General features: G+C 41.8%; 1 protein-coding gene and 1 long non-coding RNA gene across 2 annotated transcripts in view; one reads left to right on the forward strand and one right to left on the reverse strand.

Annotated features, from left to right (window-relative positions):
- LOC116664108 overlaps positions 1-16,541 on the reverse strand; it is a 109,082-nt gene extending 92,541 nt beyond the window's left edge. The window contains exon 1 of the long non-coding RNA XR_004320448.1: positions 16,450-16,541. This is a non-coding gene — a long non-coding RNA (uncharacterized LOC116664108). The remainder of the gene's footprint in view (positions 1-16,449) is intronic.
- Positions 615-26,923, forward strand: LOC102519005 (aromatase). Its single transcript, XM_006181316.3, is given in 10 exon segments — positions 615-710; positions 712-763; positions 5,566-5,716; positions 15,119-15,273; positions 18,187-18,363; positions 20,788-20,902; positions 23,043-23,157; positions 23,595-23,757; positions 25,236-25,477; positions 26,666-26,923. Coding segments are annotated over 10 exon segments (1,524 nt in total).

A 26,923-nucleotide genomic window follows, 5' to 3' on the forward strand; every position in this document is an offset into this window, starting at 1 on the left:
GGTGAAATCAATCTATATGGTAAAGAGTGTAAGGTAAGATCAAAAAGTTGCTCAATGACTCAGAAAAAGAATGGATGAACATAGTGAGAAGTTAGATGTTTTCCTTCTTACTAGACAAGCTTACTACTTAGAGGATGTAATTTTGAGCAAGAGGTGGGTGAGGAATTAGCTTTTTAACTGATTTGCCCTCTGGGGGAAAAGATAGCCTAAGTCACGGAATGACTCTACCTCTGGAATGAGCTTAATTTTCATATATTTTGGTAAGAAATTTGGCTCTTAATTGGGATTTCAGTCACTCTACCCACTCAAGGGCAAGATGATATGGTTCTATTAGACCAACCACCTAAACGAACCTGAGACTCTACCAAGATCAGAAATGCTGCACTTCAAGCCAAAAGATCTTTCTTGGGCTTGCTTCTTTTGACTTGTAACCACAATTTTGTCTTGTCTAAGTGTCCAATCACGTTATAAAACAAAGCACCCATCTCTACAGTACAGCATCCTCTGATGCAACAGGATTCCTAAATGTACGTTTTGAGGAGTTCTCTAATTTTTCTGGCCCTCTAATTTCCACAGGACTTTAAATTGCTTCCCCTGAGATCAAGCAATACGAGATGGTTTTGGAAATGCTGAACCCAATGCATTATTATAACATCACCAGCACGGTGTCCGGAGGTGTGCCTGTTGCCGCTATGGCAATCCTGCTGCTTCACTGGCTTTCTCCTCTTGGTTTGGAATTATAAAAACACATCCTCAATACCAGGTAAGTCAGTCATTTAGTTCTGTACCTAAGATTTTTTGCTTGGGCTTTTGGTCCATGAGGGTAAAGGAAATTTTACAAAAGGACAAAGAACAAAGCTGAGGAGATGGCTAAACACAATGACAATGTTAGCGAGTGAGGACTCAGGAGAATATTTTTAAGCCAGTTATCTGCACATGTTAAATAAACTATTAAAAAACATCTTAGATACTCCCTTTCAGTCTGCACTTTGCTTTAGTAAAATAGAATTGACACAAGTACCCTTTAAAGTAAGTTTAAGAAGGGATGGAGCAAGGTAAAATTCTAGGGCGTTTTTTCCTCTTTACTCAAATATACTCCGGTTTTGCTCTGAAGGTGAAAATATTTCTGGAATGCCTTCTGTACTCCCTTCCTTCTCCCTCCCACTTTCCCTCATCCCTGTCTTCTGCCTCTCCCTTTCTTGAACTTAGTCCTTCTCTATCCCGCTCTTCATTTTCTTTTATTCTTGGGTTGTAATATTGGTGCCACTACAAGGGCTGGGTGGGACGTGGACAGTGGAAGAAAAATGGGACCACTAGAGTTCCCTTGGAACCATCACACCCTGAAAGAAACTTCAACAAGCTCTGTGGATCAATCAAAAGTAGAACATCATATAATTACCCAGATAATTACAGTAGAAACCCCACCACTCCACACTATCAGATTAACTTACAAATAACCAGACTGTATTTTAGTTATCTGGGAAAATTCCTCATGGCAGACATGTGACCACAATCCAATAGGACATATGATAAGGCATGGTCATTAAACACTTTCACGTGTGGTGGGCCTCTTCACAGGGTGATGCTGAGTGGGAGTGTGGGGTTGGTGCAAAGTGTCCTGGGTCTGGATTCTAGAGCACATAGTCCTGTGGTTCTCAACCCTGCCTGAGGTGAGTCCTCATGTGGATTTTTAAAAAATCTCCCAAAGTGATCTTCCTGAGCAGTCAGAGTTGAGAGCAAAGTGAGGAGCCCAAACCCTTCATCTGGGGAAGGGAAAACTGAGACCAGAAAGGGCATCTGCCTTGTCCAGGCAACTCCCTATGATAAGTATGAGAAACTGTGTTCAAACTCCTCTTTCCAAAGGTGAGGGGCTAAAGACCAGAGAAGGGAAGTCACTTGCCAGCACCTCAGCAGGAAGGAAACTGGGAAGGGGGGGGGGGCACCAGGAAGTCCTAAACCCCAGGTGGATGATCATTTTGCTACCAGGGAGCTTCTAGTTCTATGCTTTCCCTGGGAAAATGTGAAGTCTGGTCAGAGCCCTCTAGTGGCCCAGACTGAGATCCTGTGACTCCTGGCTGGGGAAAGGAAGGTCAGGACACTGTTCTTGTTGGATGGTTCTTACTGACCAATACTTTCGGATTTCTTTTGCTAGATTCCTCCAACCACTGTCTCTCTCTGGGTTCTTGGTTTTATAGGTTGGAGATTCTCAAGGTCAGTGAAAACCAAAGAATTAACAGGTGGTATAATAAGCCAAAGCCCTTAAGTAAGTTACAGTTTTCAAAGCAGTTTCATGCAGTTTCAGCCATGTTCTCTTGTGAACCTCCTGGTATTCTGGTGAGGTGGGTGTGCTGAGGCCTATTTTGCAGATGAAGAAACTTAATACTTACAGAGGGTAGATGTCCACAGCTAGTAAGTGATGAAACTGGGACTCAGATATAAGCTTCTTCAACCTCCATTTACCGAGAGGCCCTAGGATATCTGATGCTGGGGGCAAGGGGCCAAGGAGTGTGCAAAGATGACACACGTAGGCAAAGGACTTAGTGCCAGGGAGGGCTATGATGGCTGGGGGAGAAAAGAGTCACTCCTACTTGAGGGTTTTGTAAGCTTCAATTTGGGGAAACTGCCCCAGTTCAAAGATCTCTGCCCAAGATTCCAGGTTACCTGGCACCTGGCAGCTGTCCCTTCCCCAAGGACACAGGGCCATGCCCAAACGTACACGTGCATCCTCTCCCCAAGAACCTCTCTCTGCCCTGAGCACCACATCCCTAGGAGGCACTGGGTAAAGGACATGGCAACAAAGTCCCCCTTTCCCCATTAAAAAATCTGTTTTACAGAAAAGTGCACAAATAAATGGGTCCTCACAGTCCAGCACAAGAAATGTTAGCAGCATCCCAGAAGCTCCTCAGGTGCCTTTTCAATCATACCCTCTCTCACCTCTAGAAGTAAACAATCATCTATTTTGTGACGATCACTCTCTTGCTACTTTATAGTTTTTTTCACCTAATTTCACATTCCAAACAATATACCTTGATTTTGCCTGGTTTCACATGTTTTAGCAATAGAATCTTACATTACTATTCTTCTATCTTGCTTTTTTGATCACTTTTATGCCTATAAGATTCATCCAGGTTGTGGCATGCAGCTGCAGTTCATATGGTATGCATGAACATCTCATGGTTTAATCGTCCATTCTACTGTTGATGAACATTTGGGGTGTCTCCAGTTAGGGGCTACTGTGAACAGTGCTGCTATGAACGTTTGTGTGCACAGGTTTCTTTAGGGTGTATACCTAGCATGGAATGCCACAGTGGGTGGGAAGTCCCAGCTGTTGGCTTCATGGAGGCTGTTCCTGCAGAAAAATGCAGTGAAGTATTTCCTGCTCCTCTCAGGGTGTGCAAGAGGCTCCCGCAGTCACCGCATGCCTAGATAAGCACTCCTGAATCTGAGAAGCAGAAGGCAGCTTAATGTGGATGCAACCAGTATTTACCTAATAGCCTACCAAAATCTCTCCCCTCCTAGAGCATCCTTCTCTCTAGCTGGAGGGTGTAAAATATACAAGTAAATGAAAGAATCACACTAGTTATACTTATCATACCATCTCCAGTCTCTAACTTAGAGCTAGTGTTTTTACCTAGCAGCGGCTCAGTGTCTCCTGGATGAGTAAGGCTGCCTATGGCTGGTCGCTGAGGACTCCAAACTCTGCGTCTCTTCTGCTTAGAGCACTCAGGTTCCCAACCTAAGCAGAGTTCAGTATAATCTCTCCTTTTCAGCAGATACAGGTCTCCACTGTCATATTTGAAATTTGAATTGTGGTTCCTAAATACTAAGACTTCCTATATAGCACCAAACTTTTAAATAAAACATAAAAAGCACTGCCTTTCATTTATACGTTTTTGTTGCTTATGGGCTTAGCATATGTTTATGCTAAGTAAGTGTTTGTTGACTAAGTCTATTCCCAAATAGAAAGATGTTTGACTTCACATGGACTGAATGTATGAGATAAAATGATATTTTTCCATTTTTATGAAAATGTAATAACATCTAAAATACTCTAAATAAGGATAACATTGAAAACTTTATCCTTTACACATGTCTAATTAACTTCAAAAATTCATTCAGGAAAAATTTATTGAGTATCTACAATGTTTTAAGCTATAAATATTTAGTAAAGTATATTGTTATTTTGCATATTTCAGTTAATAAGAGGTCAGTATATCTGATGACATTTTAAGGAAATATGTATAAAATCAAAACTGCTTGCTTAATTCTTTTTGAGAACTTAATGACATTATTTTAATATTGTCAGTTATTTACTAACAATACAGTGTTATCAGAACAATTCTAAGATTAAGAACTTTTGACCCAAAGAACCCAAATCCTTGTTTTTGTCCTATAGACATTAACGAAGAAATTTAAAGACAAAAAAAAAAAAAAAATTCTGACAGTCTTGTCCACATTTACCCAGCTACTGCAAGGTTATGAGTAAACCTTTTTGCCAAATTTGGGGCTAAACTTCAATTTAGATGATTTACACAAAAAATCAGATTTCATAGATAATTACGTAACTCTTGTCCATAATGTGACATCACTGTACTATCCTGGTCAGTTGTGTGAGTTTGGCTTCATGACCATTTCACTGAAAGAATGGAATTAAAGGAGTAAGAGATAGAAATGTTGTAACTTTACAATAAAGCTCCTAAAACCATTCCAAAAAGTTTCTGACTCACTTTTCACCACCACCACTAAAATCAGCCACCCTGTTTGTTCTCTGATATAAACAACAGCAAGTTCGCTGGCTGTTCACTGGATTCGTGCTCTTCACAATTCTGTCACCGTCTACATAAGCAAGGGTGTGAGGGCCACTGCTCTTCAGTAAAACCACATCACTGAACTCAGACTCTGGTCTGGACACTGATCAGACCCACTGCCTCATTCCTCAGTGCTTAACTTTATTTGGTCTAATGAGATTTAGCTGAGATTCTTTTCTTAAACGGAATCCTTTTCGAAAGAGGAAAAAAAAAAAAAAAGAAATGAATGCTTTTTGTTTGCACATTATCTTTGCAGACCATGTTCCTCACAGTTAAAAGGATGACACCAAAACACAACCTAATTCAAACCCACCCATTTCATAGACTTGTACTTTCAAACGCAAAGTTTTCAGATAAAACTAGGCAGCCAGATCGATCCGTCAACACATCACTTGTTCTGGCTTTCATGCTTGTTACTAGAGGGACTGACTGAGCTGCATTTGAAACTCACGGACACCACTTAACACAGCAAGAAAAGAGTAGACACCTGCTCCAGTTGATTCGGAATGAAATGATAGAGACCAAATGTAACTGGAGTGGTGCGTACCTTGGACTGTTTTTTACTCATGGAGCCGCAGATCCTCATGTTAAGCTTATGCTGTTGTTTTAATCGTTTTTCAAATGTGTGATTCACCTATATACATCAGAAGATGTAAAAGAACGTTTAGATAACAACAACAGGAAACAGCAGTAACTTCAAGCAGTTTGTCTTTTTGGTGTTGCTGAAATACTGACTGTGATCTGATGACTTCCCTAGGTCCTGGCTATTGTCTGGGAATTGGGCCCCTCATTTCCCACTGCAGGTTCCTGTGGATGGGGATCGGCAGTGCCTCCAACTACTACAACAAGATGTACGGAGAATTCATGAGAGTCTGGATATGTGGAGAGGAAACACTCATTATCAGCAAGTAAGTCCGTTACTAATCAGGCACATATTTTATAATCAAGGCTGGGGTTTTCTCTTTTAAAGAAGAAACTTATTGTGATATCTGGCCATCTTTGTTTCTATATTTTTACTACTTATATGAAGGTGAGTAATTTCTAGATAAAAATCTGAAATTGTAGACAAGTGCAATGATTAGGCTTTGCTTGAAGCCCCAGGTACACAGATAAAGAATTCTGGAGAGCTGCAAAATTATTCAAACTCTCCCTGAACAGTGAATATAGAAACTCAGATGCACGTGATTCGGCTTTGACAAAACATACTTTAGGGAGAGGTATCATCTCATTCGCTTTCCTAAGATGTTGAGTTTTATCCCTAAAATAACCATTAAAACAAAGAACAATAACAGAAACAAAAACCTGAGACAAAGAAATCTGACTGTATCTATTTCCAAATGTGTTTCTAATGCCAGGGCACTGAGAAACTCTAGAAGGGTAGTCAGTGGAAGAAGGCACCATTCATATGCTGCTACCCTATTGGTGACTGGGTGCCAGTGTCCTTGTGAGTGACATTATGCAAACCAGGAACAACATTACCTATGAAAAAATGTTCCCCTCACTCTCCCTGCTCTGTTATATTTTCTGGATAACTTTAGCAGATTGAATTCACTCGAGGATTAACCAAATATGCACTGACTGTGAAGAATTACTTTTGTGAAATACTCATTTTCTTATTGAATGATCATAGAAAACGCACAGTTTAAAAGAAAGCAAACATCAGCAGATGTTCTAGACATTCAGCTCTATTTCCTAGCTTGTCAGCAAAGCTACCTCTAAGTTGTCACATTAATGAGTTTTTATATTTATAATCCTTGACAAGATTTACCCACAAACTAAAACTGAGCAAGAGGTTTTTACTGATATTAGAATTATTTGATCAGATACACACTATCGCCCAAAAGTAAGTGAAGCATTTCTGGAAACTACATTGGGTTTTTTTTTCAGGCCAAGATGACAAACATCATTTTGTAAAACACCATGATGAACTCAAAGCCCAATTCTTTGAACCAAATACATGAAAAAGGGGAGCAGGGAAGAAAAATCTGCTACCCTTCCAAATATTTCTTACTCTACCAGAATGCTATTTTCGACCAAACCGGTGCCTAGATAGCCACCTGGGTTTTCTCTGTTTCGCTCGGTGGGGCGTTGTAAAACTTCAAAGAATCGCTAAGGCAGACCACGTTTATACAATTAAACATAAATAGCCTCAGGTGGAAATGTTGTTTCATTGGGTTCATAGTGAAACAGTCCAAGGCTGTGGTTCTAAGAGCGGGGTCCCTCCATCAGCAATATCCACATACCTGAGAACTTGTGAAAAACGCCCATACTTGGGTCCCACCCTGGCTCACTAAATAAGGGTCTGGGGGTGAGGCCCAGAGATCTCTTTTCACAAGCACCCCAGGTGACTCTGAGGCACACTCCAGTTGGAGATCCACTGCTCTAATTACAAGAGCAGAGTTAGTCCTTCATTTTACTTCCCTTGGTCTACTGAGCGCTGCTCAGATAAACTGGAGTGCATTTGGTATGTTCTCATTTTCAAAATCAATACTTGACTCACTTTTACAACTGACTAGTCTCAAAATGTCCTAGAACCGATGATAACTGGGCTTGGGGGACTGGGACACAGGTCCTGCTCTTTCATTCCCCAGCACCGCAAACTGCCTTCTAGCCCTCCTCAAGTCAGTATCTGCCTTCCCTGTCACCCCCTGCCCTCAGACACAGGTGAAGGGACCCACAGGCTATTTCTCCGAAAGGCTACTGCCTGCAGCTCAGGACCTAGAGCAGTGCTTCTCACCCTGGCTGCACATTAAAGTCACCCACTGCCCGGGCCTCACCCCAACTTTTACAGTCTCTGGGTGGGGGGACCCAGGCATCAGTAGTGTCTACAGCTCCCCAGGTGATTCCAGTGTGCTGCGTGCGAAGCTTGAGGGAGAAGAGAAAGTAAGATGCTTCCAGGGCAGTGGGGCCCTTCCCTGGGGTTAGGGAAAATAGCTAAGCAGGTTGGAATGGTTTTGTCTCACTGTCTTACCCTTAAGTCTAGCTCAGGGGGTGGGAGTGCAAGTCCAGACCTGGAGGGAAGAAGGAAGCACGTGAGGAAGGACTGGAGGACCAGAACAGAAACTGCTTGTACACACTAGATACTTAGATCACCAAATAAATTCCCAGGAACCCCAAAGCCAATTCCTGAAATAGGAATCTCGTTACGGTGCCCGTGGCTTCTGACCACTCTGTTGTCCTCATCGGGAACGTGACCTTAGCGACCCTGACAGAGTCAGGTGCTGATTCACGCTGAGGACCTGGACAACAACCCACTCCGCCCCTCTCCCCGCTCCCCCAGCTCCTTCCTTGTCCTGTCCTCACAGGCTTTTCTCTGGTCGGAGCCTCCGTGTTCTCCTTAATTGCCTCTGAGCCGCTCAATTTTGTTGTTAAGGGCTGAGCTCCCCTCAGGAATAGGACATGTTTGTCCCCATCTCCTTCCCTGCCTGCTCTTCTGGTCCTTCCAGAACTACCCGTACTTCTTGAAAAGACCCCACTGGACCTCACAAAGCTTTTTCTTTTTCTTTGGATAGTTTGCCAGATTTTTCCTCTTCTGAAAAATATGACATCTGTAGTCATTACAACTGTGCTGAGATTATGGCCCAACTTCTCAAACTAGCTAAGTCCTGAAGTGGTGGGGGCTGCAGAACTTCAGGTGGGGGGACGTCAGGAAGGATTCTGCTGAAGCAACTGGGAGCTTTGGGGGAAGATCCACCTGGTCATCTGTGGATAAAATATGCTCGATTCCCTGGGCAGGGATGCTCTAAACGAATGAGGGTCTACAGACGTCATGCAAGACACTATAGGTCGTGTGTATATATTAGTGTTTGTCATGAATATCAAACAAGAATGTAAGTAGCATGCATTCCAAGGGGACTTGGCATTTAACATGCTAACTAGGGTCATATCTGTGAGTCTGTTAGCAATTTATATACCATTATGGTTATACTATTTATATGTCTGTTTTAATTATATATAAATTTACAGTGAATTCATTAGTTATTCTGCAAATATGCATTTATTGAGAACTGACTATATGCCAAGTACTGGATGATGCTAACCTATCATAGTCATTATTCACTCTCCATTCATTCACTAAACAAATATTTATTGAGAACTTCTTGTGTACATCAGTAATCATGAACAAACCAGCCCCAAATCCCTACCCTTCTGGACAAATATACTGTTACATTGCTAACACACCAACGGTGAAAAGGTAAAACATATGTTATCAGTAAGGTGACCAAGTGTCTTGCTTTGCCTGGGACTAGTGGATGTCCCACGATGTGGGACTTTTAACGCCAAAGCTGAGACATTCCTGGACAAACCAGGGTGGTTGTCACACTATAAGCAGGTAGAGAAGTGCTATATAGAAGATGAGATGTCTGGAGCGAGTCTGGGAGGGTGAGGTAACAGGATCCTATTTCGGATATTTTGACTTGACTCACCTAGAGGACACAGTTGAATGGGAGGTTAAGAAAGAAGGTCTGAGCCTTCAGACCCTCCACTGTAGTCAGAAACTAGCAAAGGAGGCTGAGAAGGGCAGCCACACAGAGAACAGAAAAACTAGGAGAGTGTGATGGTCTGAAAGCCAGGTGAGGAATGCGGTCAGGGAGGATGGAATTGTCAACCTTCCGGATGGTGTCACATGACTGGACAGAGACAGGAGCATTGTATTTAGCACCAGGGAGGTCATGAGTCTCTTTGGCAAGAGCAGTTTCAATAAAGTGGCAGCGGCAAAAGTCTGACCCTAGTGGAGAATCCAGGGAGAAGAATCAGAGGCAGCAGGTACAGACAACCCTTCCAAGGAGTTTGTCGTAAGGAAGGCAGAGAAATGGAACAGAGCTGAAAGGGACGTTCTGTCCAAGGAGCTTTTGTTTGTTAAGATACAGGATATTATAACGTGTGTTTTGATGGGAATGATGAATTACAGAGGAAAACTGATGATACAGGAGAAAGGAGTGTGTTAGGGAAGATGTGAAGGGGCTCCACGTGACAAGTGGGGCTGGCCTTGACAAGGGACACAGAAGTTCATCCACAGTAACAGGAGGGAAGGTTGAACACATGGGCACAGATCCTGGTGGTTGAAGGGTGCAGAGATTCTAGTTGCTTATGCTTTTTAGTAACACAGGAAATAAAGTCTTTAGCTGAGGCTGAGTGGGGAGGGAATGGAGCTTAGTGGAGAGAGGGCGAAGAATAAAATAGTTATCCAAAAAGGTGAGATTGGATGGACTAGGAAATGTAGTAGAACTGCCTTGTGCACCAAGGGCCCACTTGAACTTAACTGAGTCCTGCCTGTGTGTATGTGCGCGCACCTCTGCACGTATGGATTTTTCCCCAGCCCCATTCAGCTGCCAGGTGCCAGCACACAGTGAGCTAAGAGTTGGATTTAGCCAGAGTTGAGGTTTTACCAGGCAACTAGAACACAGCATGGGGAAGGTCAAGGAAATTGAGGATGCGTGGAAGGGAGAGACTCTAATGATTCACAGTTAAATATTTTTCCACCTCCCTTGTAGAACAGTTGAAATGAACACGAAAATTGAAAGAGCAGTCCTCCTACGTTTTGCCCCCACGACCTTGACCTTCCGAAGAGATGAGCTCTGTTGTCTTACAGGATGTCCCACTTTCCAAATTTTGCTCATTGTCTCATTATTGTGTTATTTAACATACTCTTGATTCCCTGCATTGCTTACAAGCTGAACACTAGTTCAAAAGGCTCAGTGTGATTCAGGTTAAACGTTTTGTCACAAAGCTTTCTTGTTAGTCCTGGGCACTTCCTATTGCATCACAACAGGAGACCAGGAAAGGCAGTCCCATATAACTGGTAGGAAATTTGATCAGGTTAGGGTGGTCACCGTCAGATCTCTGTTATAAGGATTCTTTTTCTCTTGCAATGACCCCAGTATTGAAGCTGGGTAAGTGAGGATATTAGAGGGCAAAGGACAGGGAATAGTTCGTAGGATTGATGGAGCACAGGACAGGTCTACGCAAGGCAAGTGTATTTAAATGTTTGCTACCAATTATTCCATTGATTGTCTCCCCCATATTTCTAGTACTCATCACACTTGAATCTGGCCACAAGTGTGTGAGTTCTTTAAACTCAGAACAGGAGGGTGGCTTCCTCCTTACCACCCAAGAACTTACTTTCTGGCAACTTTTCGTTTTGAAGAGACAGTAAGTATGCCATCTTGGGAGCTGTCTTTTGACTTTAGTCACCTTTAAAGAAGAATAATGACCCCAGGGACAAGACATCTAACCTACCCACTGTCCCTTTGAGCTTGGGGACTCGGTCTCTGCTCAGCAGTGAGAAATCCTCACTGTCCCAGTCAGTCAATCAATACAACATCCCCCTCACCTGGTGGTACAGGCCGGCCCACACTGTGGGAAGGAGGTCTCTGCTGTCCGCCCCCAGAGTACTCTGGGCTGGCATCCCTAGTTCTTCACCAACCTTCTCGTCTCCACTTTCCTGATTTACTCCGGTTAGACAGGGCCAGCCTATTTTTGAGGTTTTAAATTGCTTGTCCTCAGCCAGTCACACTTCCCTCTGCATGTGTATCCCTTGTAGCTTTCCTGCTGTGTTCTCTGCCAAGCCAGAGCCTCTGCCTCAGAATAACTGAGAGGGTGGTGCCCCCTAGAGGACACACTGATTTTAATCATTAGCTCTTTATTAACTAACATTTAATTGGGTGAAGTTGGGGTGTCTTATTCCCTTTTTTAAATTATTGAGGAATTCCTCCAAAGAAACGGGCAGGCCAATGTCTTTTATGAAATATGCAAGAGCTCTAGGGTCAGAACAGAAAAATACTACTCTGCTAGTTTCCTAAGTGCTTAAAATGTGTAGATACAACTTTGTGAATAAAAGAGTATACAAATTACTTTCTGCGTTAATTATAGAATGAGGTAGGGGGAGGAAAGAAAGTGAGAGTCCTGAAAACTTAATGAAGAACTTCAGTCCTTTCTATAGCAGGATCTTTCTCCATACAGGACAAAATTTGGGCTATCTTTTGGTCAAACTAACACCGTGGAATACAGATAGAAAAATACGGACTTTTTTTTTTTTTTTTTTTTACAGTTACTAGGAAGGGAAAAATTTGTGCAAAATTCAGATAATCTGATGAATATTATCTGGAATTAAATCAAGAGTATATTTGACTTAGTAGAGAGCATTTTATTTGAAAATAAGGTGGTTTTTTTTTTCCTGAAAGAGATAAAATAAATGATTCATTAATATAGTAATTCTGTTTTCCTTACTCAGCACTGCCATCATTTTAGGGGCTCTCTTTTAATGTTCAAATAGGACTTTGGAATCCATCACAAATGTCAGGGTTTGGCTAATACTTAGCCCACAGGCTAGTCTACTCAGCCAGAGGTGAGCTCTTTTGGCCCAGTGTCTCCCAGGGGAAAGCATTTTCACAGGCAGTCACTGAACAACCTCATGAAGGCAGAGTCCTCCTTTTGGGAGCCAACTGTTAACTTGCAGAGACAAACAAGTAAGGAGACGTCCATTCCGTGCCATGTAAGCACCAGTTACATAGCCTATGGTAGCCAGTCCCCATCTCAGAGGGTTGTATGTTCTGGAAACACCAGCAGTAGGAGAATTTGCAGTTGAGAAACAAACTTTCAGTGAAGTGGAGAAGAAGCAAAATTAAAATCAACACATGAAAAGTTCAACAGTATTAAGTTCACCAAAGTAAGAAAAAATAGCATCTAAAATAAGGCTAACCCCAGAAATACATTATGCATCTGGAATTTGCACAATCGAGCACAGTGCAATTCCTTCTATCTCCTAGCCCCTACGTGCCAGAAGATAGCCAGATTCTCCCTCCTTTGCAGTATCAAAAAGTGTTTATAAATTTATTTTACTGTCCTGCAATAAAGTGCATATTTTCTTTTTATTCCTCTGCTCAAATGTTTTGCCGCTTTCTACTGTTGTGATCTGTGTCTCTGAACCCCACCCTGGCCTTGGAGATATGGGATAATTGATAATCCCCATGTGGGAAAGCTCTGGGGGATCTATTTTAACTATTCTAATTTTTTGAAGCTGCAGAATCACGTATGGAGAGAAGTCACTCTCCCATGCTTACCTGTTACTAAGGGGAATTTGCAATTGGCCATGTCCCCACGTAAAAATACTGTGGCTTAAACCCTGTAATCTGAAAAGCTGGTTATCTTCCCCTGTAGAAGAGTCTGGAAGATGTGTTTGTTAGACCTTTGTTAGGACAGAGAGGCAGAGGGTGATATATGAGAACTTGCCTGTGCCTGAGCACAAACTCTGGTCCTTTCTCCTCAACAGCACAGGGTCGGTCGAGGGCCCCATGCCTCAGAGGTGACGTTACGAGGGTTATGGATAAAAAGGCTGGACCTTGGAGGGAGGTACTGAGAGGTGACATTTCTTTCCTCCCTCACTCATCATAACCAGACAACCCTGTGGCTAAGGGTTTTGGGGCGGCAGCCTGCACTTCCTTCTGCCCTGGTCTGTCTGACTTGTATCCTCACTGCACTGACTTTCCTCTGTACCTTCAGATAATCTGGTTTGACTTCTCCAAGTGGAGTTTGTGTCCATTCTTTGCCGACAATATAGATACTGGATTGGCACTTATGGAAACAATCGACATACAAACACCACATGTCCTGCTTATTACCTCCTCTATGTTCAGATAAACCCCATCCCATCAGTATTCATGGCCCCTTCATGTGACACACCATAGAGGGCTAACCGTGTAGCTTATTAACTCAGGACACTTGGACTTCCAGTTTCCTGAAGGAAGCTCATATGGTCACAGACACCACTTAGGCTTCACCCACGTAGCCTGCTTCTCTCTGGGCCCCGCACTAAACTTTTCCAGCCTCAGCCCCTTTCCACAGGAAATACAGTCACCTGCAGCATTTCTTCATTTTTCACTTGGTAGATGAGAAAAGGTTTATACCACCCACTCCCAATTCTCAACCTCGTGAGTTCCCAACAGACATTCTTTTTCCCGAAGTCCCTCTTTTGCTGAGCAGAGAACCAGGAGTCCTCTCCTCCCTAAACCCTCACACACATAGGTTCATCCCAGCTCTTTCTCCTCTACCCTCTCCTGTGCTGCTTGTATCCACCATCCAATAAACCCACCCCACCTCTATCCTGAAGACAGTAACTATCCACTTATCCTTTATCCTCCCAATTATTAAATTATTTCAATGATCCATTTACCCATCCAATGTCACAGCCTAACTTCTAAGCAGTCTTAATAAACCATCTTCTGAACAAAGTGACTCTTCTGCAGAAGACTTCTGGACCACTATCCTAAGAAGATAATATTCTCCTCACATGTGCAGGCCCCATGACTTCTTCAGCTAGGATTTTACAACATTTTGTAACTCTCATTGCCTTATCGTGCCCAAATTGGACGGAGATTGGGGGCAGGAAGAGAGTCCTGGCAGAGGAGATGGGGGGAGGGGCTGCCTCCTCTTTCCTAGTTCCTCGAAGATCCATCACAGACTTTAAAAGCTGGGCCTGGGGTGGGGATAGGAGGCACTGGAAGAGGACCCAGGAAGTTCAAGGAAGCCTGGGCTATAGGCCAGGTTGCAGGGTTGCCACATCGAGGGCTATCTAGTGGCTCAGCACGCCCTGTGTCCTGGGAGAACTCTGTGACCCTGGAGACCTTCATGAGTCGTGATGGATGCAGAGCCCTAAGAGAGCTGCTGTCACCATCACAGAGAGTCTTCTAGGCCCACCCCAGTCAAGCCCAAATCAGAGGAGCCCAGGAGATATCCTTCCATCCCAGAATGATACCCCATTGGAGGGCCAGGCCTGATTGGGGGACACTGGGGGGTGGGTGGCACAAGGAAGAAGGGCTGTTTCCACACTAAAGAGGTAAGGCTTCAGTTAACCAGCAACTCCCAGTTCTGAGGCTCACTTCTGCAGGGGCCACACTGTCTGGAGAAGGGCTGCGTGGGGGATGGATGCTCTCAGGTATATGGTGGCGTAGAGGGTTCATTTCTTAAAGCCTTGCAGCTCTGACCACAGTGCAGGGTAGTATTTTAGTGACTTGGAGTTAGAGAAGAAAAAGAAGTAACAAATACTGTGTGTGTGTGTGTGTGCGTGTGTGTGTGTGTGAGTGTGTGTTCTATCTTAAGTGATGCTCAGAAAGCAGGTAGGCAGAAATATGTGAACTGGAGAAGGAGGTTCTTGTGCTAACACAAGTGCTTATTTAATCTGAATACTAGAAATTATGCATTTCATTTAGATCAACATGCTTTTGCTAACAGAGGCCCCATGGTAGACAAACACTTCACAGTGAGTTCAACTGACATTTAAGAATTAAACTCGAGGTTTGCCTTCTCTGCAGGTCCTCAGGTGTGTTCCACGTAATGAAGCACAATCACTACGTCTCCCGATTCGGCAGCAAACTTGGATTGCAGTTTATCGGCATGCATGAGAAAGGCATCATATTTAACAACAATCCAGTCATGTGGAAAGCTGTTAGGACCTACTTTATGAAAGGTACTCAGCTATCTCGCTACATCCTGCTCTTTCTCTTAGAATAATCCTTTTTTGAAATCATTTTTAACTTCTGCTGCCTCAGTTTGAAATAGTAAGAGCTAATATTCATCATACATGTACTATCTGTATAGTAGGCACTGTTTTAAGCACTTGATCACACTTTAATCCCACCACAACCCCAAGTGGTATATACTCTTATCACTTGTGTTTAACAAATGAGAAAACTGAGGCAAACAGAGGTTAAGTATCTCGCACACTTTCCACCAATCACAGATGGTCACATTAAGAGACAACCCCAGAGCCTAAATATTTAACCTCCACAAATTCTGTTCTTCTTGATGCACAATTTGATGAATGTGAAGGAGAATTGGCATACTATATACTTAATATTTAAAGTCTATATACTATACACTTAAGGTCGCTTCAATGTGTCATCCATATTATTTGATTTAACATAGCCAATGTTTGCTGTATCTGTGGCTGGCATTCCAGATATTTTAACAGACAATAGGGAGGCCTGTATATATCATCTTATTCAGCCTCTGAGTTTTATATTTAAGGAAATATATTTGTAGAGAACTTCTGGTTAAACCCCAGGCAACATAGCGAGGAATGTATGAGCAGGGACCAGACCACAAGCCTCTTTATCTAGTGATTTCCTCCTTTACTACATGCTGCTGGAATTGAAGCCTTTGTGAATAAGCATGACGAATCTTTGACATTAAGATCAAACAAGTGTCTGGAAACCGTCTCAGTGATGGAATTGTAGGTCTGGGTTGCGAGATGGGTTGTAGGTCTGACCATGCACCATGGATACTCTTCTCTCCAGCCAGCCTCGGCAGTGAACCTAGATGCCTCCTATGTGGCTGCTGAGACAGTGAAAAGCTATGCCTGTCCCAGCAGAGAGGTGATCTTCCCACTGCAGAGCTGCCCATCACCAACACTCAGCACAATTCTGTCATAGACTCCATTGTCTTGGTTTCCTATTGCTGCTTAACAAATTAACAAAGTCAATTAAGAAACCGTTTGTCCCACTTGTGGATGTGACAGTTACCTGGAAATAGCATCCTGGTCTTTCATATGTGCCAAGTCCCTCCTAAAATCAGGAAGTATGCTGCCAACAAAACTTTCCTTTTTATACAGGCACAGAAATGGTTACAGTCTAGGACCACTCACCAGGTTTCCTGTTTTGCAAAGTCTGCCTTCAGAGGCCTCTGTAGCACAGCTGATTTGTTTTGTTTAAAGACTCTGACTTTAACAGCAAGTCTGAATAAAAAAGATATAAAAAAGAGAGGTTACTCCTAAAAACAGCTTAAAGAAACTTTGAACAAAGAGAAAAAGGAGGATTTTAAGAGTTGAACTCTCTTGAGATCTTCCTAGAAGCTCATAAATAGCCATCAAGTTTGTTTGATTTCCTGCCTGAGATCAGTTTTTTTCAGTTTCACTGCCATGAAGCAACAAAGAAGAGCCTGGGTAATTCCAGGGACTTAAATCAATGCACATCATCATTATGAGGGAGCTAGATAAAAAGTGTGGTAAATTAAAAAAAATTCTATGATGAAAAAAGCCAGAGAATTACTAGAGTCCAAGTTTTAGTGAAACAAAGGAAGATACATAAACAGTATATAACCTCCTAGGAGATAAAGGGGATAATGTGAAGGAAGAAGTTGTGTTTGTGTGTCTGTGTCTGTGTGTGTACTGCAAATATACCATATACTTTTCTCTTGAAACTTCATGATTATACAAATAATGGAATCTATTTAACATACATAATATAACTTAATCCTCCTTCTGTATAAATATTTACATTTTCTTAACTTTTGCCATTTTCGATAAAACTTTATTCTCTTAAGGATAAAGAATTAGTTCTTAACTTAAATTATTGTACATTCTAAAATATAGAAGTAAAAACATAAGCATTAGGATCACTTCTAAATTCATTTCAAAATACACTTATCAAAATATTGGATTTACATGTTTTTACAATATCAATTTAAATAAACAAACTATTTAAAAACAAGAGTTAAACTCTCATATTAGACCACATACCATCTCGACCCCTTAGTTGCTCAGATGGTCATGAGCAGAGCAACTGGATATATCACAGCCAGTTCCCTCTACCTGGTTTCATTCATTCATTCATCTATTCATTCACTCATTCATTCATTCCTCTCTTTGACACCAAAGAGAGGGACACCACATACTGTGGACTTAAAGTACAATGCTAATATAATAGGTTGTCACTGCCCTGAAAGCGTTCCCAGTCCTATGAGGAAGACTGCTAAGCCAACAAAAAATTGCTTCACTGTTACAGCATTGACTGTGTACAATAAATCTGGGAATAGCTTGGGAAGAAACCAAAATTAAGAGAAGGTTATGACTGGTAAATTTTTAAGACTAGCATTTTACACATATGACCTACAGTTAAACAGGAAGTACCTTAGATAAAAAAGATAAGATACACTTTAAATAGTTCTGTAGCAATATTCTGATACCCACTGAAACGTACAATATCACCCTGGCCAAATCCAAACCTTCTTTAGAGGGAAATGTATACAATAAATATGGAAAATCCGTGCTTTGTGATTTATAACCACAATTACTAAATGCTTTATTTGCAATCTCACAAATGATTTGTCATAGTTAGAACTAAAGTGTAACTTTGAAGTGTGTTTTTAAAATATTTACTTATTTACTCATTTATTCGTTTATTTTTTATCATAAAGGTGATACATGCTAGTAGAAAATTAGCAGAATGTAGAAGAATAAAAAATAAGATAACAATTTACACCCAATTATTGAATAAAAGTTTCTGAGCAATTAATCTTCAACCAGAAAAAGCCCACATCGCCTGATTTTGTGTGTCCTGGAGTTGGGAGATAGCTCACTCTGTCTCTGATGTGTACCCTTCAGCTTTGTCCGGCCCTGGCCTGGTGCGCATGGTGACAGTCTGTGCTGATTCCATCACAAAGCACCTCGACAGGTTGGAGGAGGTCCGCGATGAGATGGGCTACGTGGACGTGTTGACCCTGATGCGGCGCATCATGCTAGACACCTCTAACATGCTCTTCCTGGGGATCCCCCTGGACGGTACTGAAATTTTCATTCCTGGGACTTGACATTCTGCCCTTTATTCAACAGGGCATGAGAAGGGTAATGTACCCAAGTCAACACAGGCTGTTTTGTACCCTGCTCTTCTTTAATTGTTTCTAACATTCCTAAAATTTCTTCCTGGTGTGTCTGCCTTGCTCAGTTATAAGATTATAAAATCCATACTAGGGGCTTATTTCTTTTCTATCACTCCTCATTGCTCTAGGAAATACGATTCTACCCACAGTTAACAGACATGATCATTTCTTTGGTCATGAATATATCCTATCACCAAACCTATGTATTTAACCATTTCCAACCACCCTTTTGGGCGTGATATCTACATACATATATATACACACAAACACATGCAACACATGTGGACATAAATATACATAGACACCTCTCTTTTGAAGCCACCAAGTGTGAGAACTTTGACTCTATCTAACTGAAAATAAAGGTCAGCTGCTGCTGGAAATGATAATTATAAGAACCATTAATTTAGTATCTACTATGTGCCAAGTAGTACAAAAAGTTGCTTCACACAAAGTTTGTCATTTAGCGTTTAGAACAACTCTGGCAGGATGTCTCAATCAAAAAGCTGCTTTCCACACTACATTACAGAAACAAATACTATAATACATACATGCAACTCTACCGCTAACAGAAGAACAAACATTACTCGTGTGCCTTCATTCCATTCTGCTGTTGTCAGCTGAATGGAATTTCTCCTGACTTGATTTCTAGCAGGGTTCATTCAGTCATACATTCATTCAACTAATATTTATTGATTGTCTATTTTATGTCAGTCATAGGTTCTGGGGACAGAGCAGTGAACTACAAAAAGTTCTTGCCTTCAAAGAGTTTACATCCCAGTGGGGTTATGGACAGTAAACAGGTAACCATCTAGTAATACATGAGGCAATAACAGGTGCCTTGAAGAGAAAACAAAGCAGGGCAAAGTGCTAGAAAGTGAAGGGGAGGTCTGGGGGAGGCTGAGGCTATTGTGGAGAGGGTGGTAGGAAGGCCTCTGTGGAGAGGACATCTGAACATTACCCCAAAGGAAGTGTGACCACGCACCACGTGCAGATCTGAGGAAGCACATCATAGGCGTTAAGAACAGGCACAGTGTTCTCACTTGTCCAAACCAGCTGAGCTTTAACACCTGTTCCCTGACTGACCACACTGGGACAAGCAGACAAGCGATACGACCTCCCTCTTTCTCCACTCTCCTTGCCTCATCTCCCCCGCTGTTTAATTATTCCTTACAAGAGTCTTAAAATTCTTATCTGACTGACATTAAGTTGGGAGCCCTGTCCACTCTGAGGACTTGAGTCACAGCCTCTTGCCTGATCTGCTTTAAGACAGAGACTCTGAAAGTCCTGCTTGCCTGTTCCACACACATCTCTCCCAAGGCTTGACAGCTACATATAAGTTCCTGCTCCTCGGTTCCCTGTTAGCCTTGATTCTTAGGAGGGATCAAATGAAGGGAATTGTACAGCTCTGTTAACTTATGGACACAGACACTGGTGCTAAGAACTTGCTTAGCTCATACAGATTGTGTATGTGTATATTCCTGCTGCTCTCCGGTCCTTGTCAAACTCTCAATTTGCCTGAGAGACCCAGTTCAACAAAGAGGAAAGGACATTGCTCTGAGGTCAGATAGAACCAGGCTCCAGCCCAGGGCTTACCTGCCACACTGGCTGTGCAGTGTTGGGTAAGCTTCTTCATTTCTATGAACTGCAGTTTTTGTCTCTGCAAAATGATGACATATCACTCCCCTAGCAAGACTGTCAGGACTAACAGAAGTCTCATTTATACATTACCTTGCCTTATATCTGATCTTTAGCAGTTGAAAATAAATGTCTATACCCTTTCCTTTTGTATAATTTGAATACAGTAGAGGTTTTCTTTTCTCTAGTATTCAATTTATTTCAAAACATCCTTTAAGAGCTGACTGTGCACAAGACTCAGAACAAGGCCTTGAAGAGTCCAAGATGAATTCTACCCACTGGACCAAAATATAAACAGCACAGTGGTGTGATTTTTTCCTTTTCATGTGCCAGAATCAAGGCCACAACAGCCATAATTACTAGGACCCTTCTTATTTCCCATGGTCAGGGAAACAGGAGGGAGGTGGAATCTCAGGCAAGGAGAAGCATGTGAGAATCCAGCATATCTCTTAATACAAAGTTGAAAATGGCAAATCTTGGTTAACTTCGCCAATCTAGATGCCAAGCAGAATAAATCACTGTTGATTTGTGTAGTGACATTCACGTGGCTGAAACGCCCACTGAAAGTGGAACCGTGCCCTGCTTAGAATCCCAGATGGTAGGAGAGTCTACGGCATCTTCTCCGACCAGCATAACCTTCTTGGGCTCACATTTTTGCTCAACTGCTCTTCTCTTTTTCTGTCTTTTCCAGAAAGTGCCATCGTGCCTAAAATCCAGGGTTATTTTGATGCGTGGCAAGCTCTCCTTCTCAAACCAGACATCTTCTTTAAGTTTTCTTGGTTACACAGGAAGTATGAAAAGTCTGTGTAAGTAACACACTTTGGAAAACTTTTCGGTGGGACTGGACGGGTGTGTGCTGTGTCTTAGATATTGCTGGGCTCTTCGGCAAGCTTTCTCCTCTCCAGAACCTCAAGGGAGCTGTTGATTAAGTTGCTGATGAAACACTTACAGCAATTTGGCAGCATGTGGCCAGACCACGGAGTAAGGGAAGCCTTTGTCCTGGGGCAGCTTTTCACGTAGGAGGCTGAGAGCTCCATCTCTGGGACTGGGACACTGCAGTGTTTGTGTTGAAGAGAAGGGTTACCTGAACCTGTCATTATTATTTGTCAAAATTCTCTTTGCATGTCTGGAAAAATGGAAACATGGTATCATTTTATTGTTTTGTTGCCTCTAAATGAATTTCACTTAATTCAACCTGAATTGACAGTAGTCACAAAATAATGTTTTCATAATGCACTTCAATAAAAAGTGGGAGATATTTAGTTATGTGTATTTTATCTTAGGGATCCTGTGATTGTAATTAAATGGCTTAAATACTGTGGTCTCAGACTAGTCTAGCAGAAGACTGGACAAATGCCCAATAGTCTACAGGATAATCTATGTGTTTTCAGAGTGTAGCTGCCAGCCAATAAACACTGCCACCTCTAACCACCAGTGGAAAGCCCAGGGGATCTAGAGGAAGACAGACCTGGTTTGCATCCTATCTCTACTTAGTAACCAAATGACCTTGGGAAATGATTTAAAATAAAATATATCCTACCTTCCAGGGTGGGATATAGGTGAATGAGATCCATATATGTAGGGCCATTAGCACTGAGCATAACACATAGTAGGCACTAAATATGTTAGCTTTCTCCATCCCTCTGTTCGTACCTTCCCCGGGTCTTTGTGACCATCTTAAACTCTCCATCTCTAAAAGTTCCCAGACTTGTTTGAAGGCCCAACTTCATCCTGCCTGTATGTTTTGAAATTAGTAATATTAGCCTCCAGGGCGGATGTCAACTTGATGTTATTTATATCTTCTCAAGTAGTTGATGTATATCAGGTGGATGATTCGGACACTTGGCTCTTTATACATTTCACTTAGTTTCCACCAGAGCTTATTGTGACTTGAACCAAGATGGTAAAGGGTTCCTGTGTTCACTATGGTCTGATTTTTTGGTGTTTTGAAGAGTCTTATTGGTCAGCAGCTAAACTTGGTCATTAGTTTAACTTTGGTATGGTCAGCAGGCCCACAGAAACTTCTTGCATGAGACTGTATAATGGTTCTGTTCCATTTCATTAAAATTAGCTCATCAACACTCCCTATGTATACAACATTTGCCAATGATTACTAAACTAGTTTATATCTCCTATGTTCTAGAGCAGTAAAGAGCTAGAGGATTTTTTTAGTCTTCTTCTCCCCTTACCCTTGCAATAATGCCAGTGTTTGTTTTTCATTAAGATATAAAAGACATATAACATTACATTAGTTTCCATTGTACAACATAATGATTTGATATTGGTATATATTGCAAAATGATTATTATAAGTCTAGTTAACATCTGTCACTATGTATAGTTATAACATTCTTCTTCTGATGAGAACTTTTAAGATCTATTTTCTTAGCAACCTTCAAATATGCAATATAGTATATTAACTGTAGTCACCACACTGCACATTAAATCCACACGACTTCTCATTGTAACTCAGGTTTGTACCTTTTGGTGCTCTCCATCACTCATTTTGCTCCCAACCCCTACTTCGTGCCTTGGTAAACAACAATCTGTTCCATGTATCTATGAGCTTGCTTTTTTGTTTTTTTTTACGATACTATCAGTAAGTGAGATCATATAATATTTTTCTTTCTCTATCATACCAATACTTTAAAAAATATATTGGATTTAGCCTTTTGGTACCAGTTTTTAACTCTTAACTAGATGTTATAGCCTTGATTTTGCTACCAATATTCACATATCCTGGCTAACTCTAGTTTCTTAACTTGAAGTGTAATATATATGTAATTTAAGAATATTTGCAAAGAATTAAGTATAAATTCAGTTATTCATGGGCACTAATTGCTTCGATTAAATTAGATCATTTTATTTAAACAAATGCAAATGAATCCATTTTTCTAGATGTCCTAACTGACTACCGATAGATTACATTTTCACTTTTTATTTCCAGCAAGGATTTGAAAGATGCTATGGAAATTCTGATAGAAGAAAAAAGACACAGGATTTCCACAACAGAGAAACTGGAAGACTGCATGGATTTCGCCACTGAATTGATTTTTGCCGAGGTACACACCTGGACTAACCATAATTCCCAAACAACATGTGTATGACTATGTACAGGTGTCTAAAAATCCAATCCTGTTTATTGTTCCATATTTCTGCATTTAAATACTTGGTCTACTATTTTTATAATGCCCAACCCAAATAGCCCACTATTAGACATCCTGGTAGGTCTGACCTTTAAGATTTAAACTATTCTGTGTCTGCACAATACAAAATATAAAAAAACCAGGAAGTCCAAAAACACTAAACATATAGAAAATGGTTGAATTATTCAGCTTTCAGCTGAAGATTGTTACAAAAAATGTTCATTTCAATCCTAGAGATGTAATTTCTATGATTTCATTCTGTTGAGGTTGTTGATCCTTGAGTGCCACCTCCCCTCCTGTTCTGAAACATTTATTCACTTTACCAATGTTTCTCCCCCTTTGCAATTGTTCAGAGACGTGGTGACCTGACAAAAGAGAATGTGAACCAGTGCATATTGGAAATGCTGATCGCAGCACCGGACACCATGTCTGTCTCTGTATTCTTCATGCTGTTTCTCATTGCAAAGCATCCCCAGGTTGAAGAGGCAGTAATGAAGGAAATCCAGACTGTTGTTGGTAAAAATTTATCAAATAAATCATACAGCTTAGAAAACTATTCTTTCGGAATATCAGTTTCTATGTCCTAAGAATCTTAGGTCAAAATCTTTATTAGAATCCACCCAGAGAGCAAAAAAGCAAGTCATTGTGTCGCATTTTCACTATGCCAGATATGTCAAAATGATAGGTCTTTCTGTGTTTTCCTAATTATCAAAAAATGCTTGTTGAAAAATTTCAAATAATAGAGAGATGTGTAAAGTAGAAAACAGTATCAGCTGATTCCTTCCACCCTGCTCCCCCGTCTCATCCCATAACCATGGGGAACCACTGTTAATATTCTGCTGTGTATTCTTCAAGGTCTTTTTTTATTGGCCACATGAACATGTATATATGGTTTAATTTATCTGTATTTAAAAAAAAATGGGATCATCCACAAGGATCTGCTACCTATCAGAGGCAAAAGGCTTTTGAGGGTCCACCCAGGGAAATGGCTACCCCTTATGGCAGTGTTTCTGGCTTTCAAGCAGCCTGAACCTAAGGAATGCCTTTGGTTATCTTCTCCATCATCTTCCCTCTACCTCCCCATCCCAGATAAACATGCCCATTAGACTCTTAAGTGTACAGAGAGCAGTATGTGAGGAGCTGGGCTGTAAGAGTTCTCTGACCAAGTGAGACTTTCCTGAATATCACAGTTGTACAGGAGACAGGGATGCCTCAGGACCCTGGGTTGATTTTGATTCTGCAAAAGTGGTACCCCATTTGAGGATGCTTGGAAGCTTTTTCAACTTTGGGAGTCATCTGAGCATCTGTGACCAGTGTCAGGCCAATCTGAGACAGCCGGGGTGTCCGTTAATTCTCCAGAGGCATGCCTTTCACTGTAGTGGGGAGAAGAGGATTTGCCACTGTACCAAATCACGTCCTTGATGAGATGGGGAGGAGGGACTCTCAGTGATATGTTCTGACAGATGACTGCATAGGACACCAGAAGAGAAAATTACTTTGAACCTGATTAAACTCACCGTCTCACTCTGACTAGAGAAGGCATGAATGTCTTCTAGAATTTAGAGTAGGAGACAAAACTCACAAACCACAGAGGCCAGGCAGATAAATGTTTGAAGCAGACTGGGTAGCTCTACGTGATGCTGCAGAGAGGACGCCCCTCTAAAAGGTTCATCAGACACTCAACTTCAGCCCATTGTTGCCAGGCGGGAATGTGGATCCAACGTTACCCGGTTTTTAAAATTTTTCTACAAATTCAGACTTTTCTCTGAAAAACTCATGTGTTAAAATAATTGACTTCAAATCTGAATTTTCGTAAGACATTCTGTAGATCAAACATAACATACTTGGCCCAGGTTGCTGGTTTACATTAGAATCAACGATATAAATTTTTTCAACCAAGAGCAAACTGTTCTGCGGAAAGTACAGGAATTTTAATACTCATCACATGTTGAAACTAACATGACGTCCTTTATCCTTTTTATCTGCTCCCACAGGTGAAAGAGACATGAGGATTGATGATATGCAAAAACTGAAAGTGGTTGAAAACTTTATTTATGAGAGCATGAGGTACCAGCCTGTTGTGGACCTGGTCATGCGCAAAGCCTTAGAGGATGATGTCATCGATGGCTACCCGGTGAAAAAGGGGACCAACATTATCCTGAATATTGGAAGAATGCATAGACTCGAGTTTTTCCCCAAGCCCAATGAATTTACTCTGGAAAACTTTGCCAAGAATGTAAGAGCCCTTCCTTAAAACACTTGAAAATGTCAGCTGTTAAATCCGCTCTGGTTCTGTGTTTGTACCATGTGCTTTTCATTCTGTTTACTCATTCCCTTCCCACCTCACCAGGACAGCATGTTTCCCCTAGTTTGGAACACGGCCACCATGTCTGTCCTCAAGCCAAGGAGGCTGGGTCTCCAGTTCTGGGAAATGTCTTCATGGAGGCCACACAATAGGTCAAAATGTGAAAAATTCAGGCCCTTAAATCTGCCTAAAATTCAGCAAATTTTGTTTAATCTAACCAACCCGCTTTTCCATTTAAACTGATCACTTTAGAATCATGTAGATTCAGCTGCAGCATCACCCAAGCCTTCGAAATCCGTATGTGCTTCAGCTGCAAATCAGATGAGATGAACAGATTCGGTGTTTGCAGTCTGCCTTTGGTTCCCCAAATGGCCCCACAAGCAGTAGGCCCCATTCTAAACCAGCTTGGGAACTGGGAGAGCCTCAGCTTGGGCTTTTTCTATAATTGAAGTGTGCTAGAGATTCTGCCTTCATTATGTCAAGTTTAGGCAATGAGGTTTTTTAACCTGAATTATCCAGATAGTTCCCCTGTGCCTCTTTTTCCGTTTTCAATGGGGAAGAGACATGATCTCAATTAAACCAGTTCTCTAATTCATCCTGTTTCTAAATGAGCAACCTGCAGCACGTTGGCAGTTGGTCAAAAAAAAACTTACTGAGGATCTATTAAGTGCCAGGCACTGTGTAAATCCAAATGGGGATGAGAAAGACAGAGATATTTAATATATCCCATTAAATATTTGTATAACTAAAAATATGCAGATGCTTGGAACTAATAGGCAGGGAATCTACACCTCTGCCTACGTTTGTCCCTGTCACCAGGCTCTATGGCCTGGCACAAAAACGATCTTTGTCTCCGTGACGGGCAGAAGAGTAGTGACGCTGTGGACGTCCCACAGAGCTAGCTGAGTATTTTCCTGTCCGAGGCTGTGTCTCTATCAAGGAGTGAATCAAACTGGATGGACAAAGGGGCTTCTCTGAGTTAGTCACTCCTCTCCGTGAAGGAGCCGTATGGCCAAGAGGCCAAAACCAAGCGTTCTGACTGTGTTTTCAGGGTGAGTCAGACAGGGAGGCATGGCTCTAGCCTTACTACTCTGGCTAACTGTCTGACTGTTTTCCTAGGTTCCTTACAGGTACTTTCAGCCATTTGGCTTTGGGCCCCGGGCCTGTGCGGGAAAGTACATCGCCATGGTGATGATGAAGGTCACCCTGGTCACGCTTCTGAAACGCTTCCGTGTGGAGACATTGCAAGGCCAGTGTGTTGAAAAGATACAAAAGAATAATGACTTATCCTTGCATCCAGATGAGACCTGCAAGACCAGGGACCTACTGGAAATGATTTTCATCCCAAGAAATTCAGACAAGTCCCTCGAGCACTAA

Source organism: Camelus ferus, chromosome 6 (genome assembly GCF_009834535.1).
Source record: "Camelus ferus isolate YT-003-E chromosome 6, BCGSAC_Cfer_1.0, whole genome shotgun sequence".
NCBI classification, from domain to species: Eukaryota; Metazoa; Chordata; class Mammalia; order Artiodactyla; family Camelidae; genus Camelus; species Camelus ferus.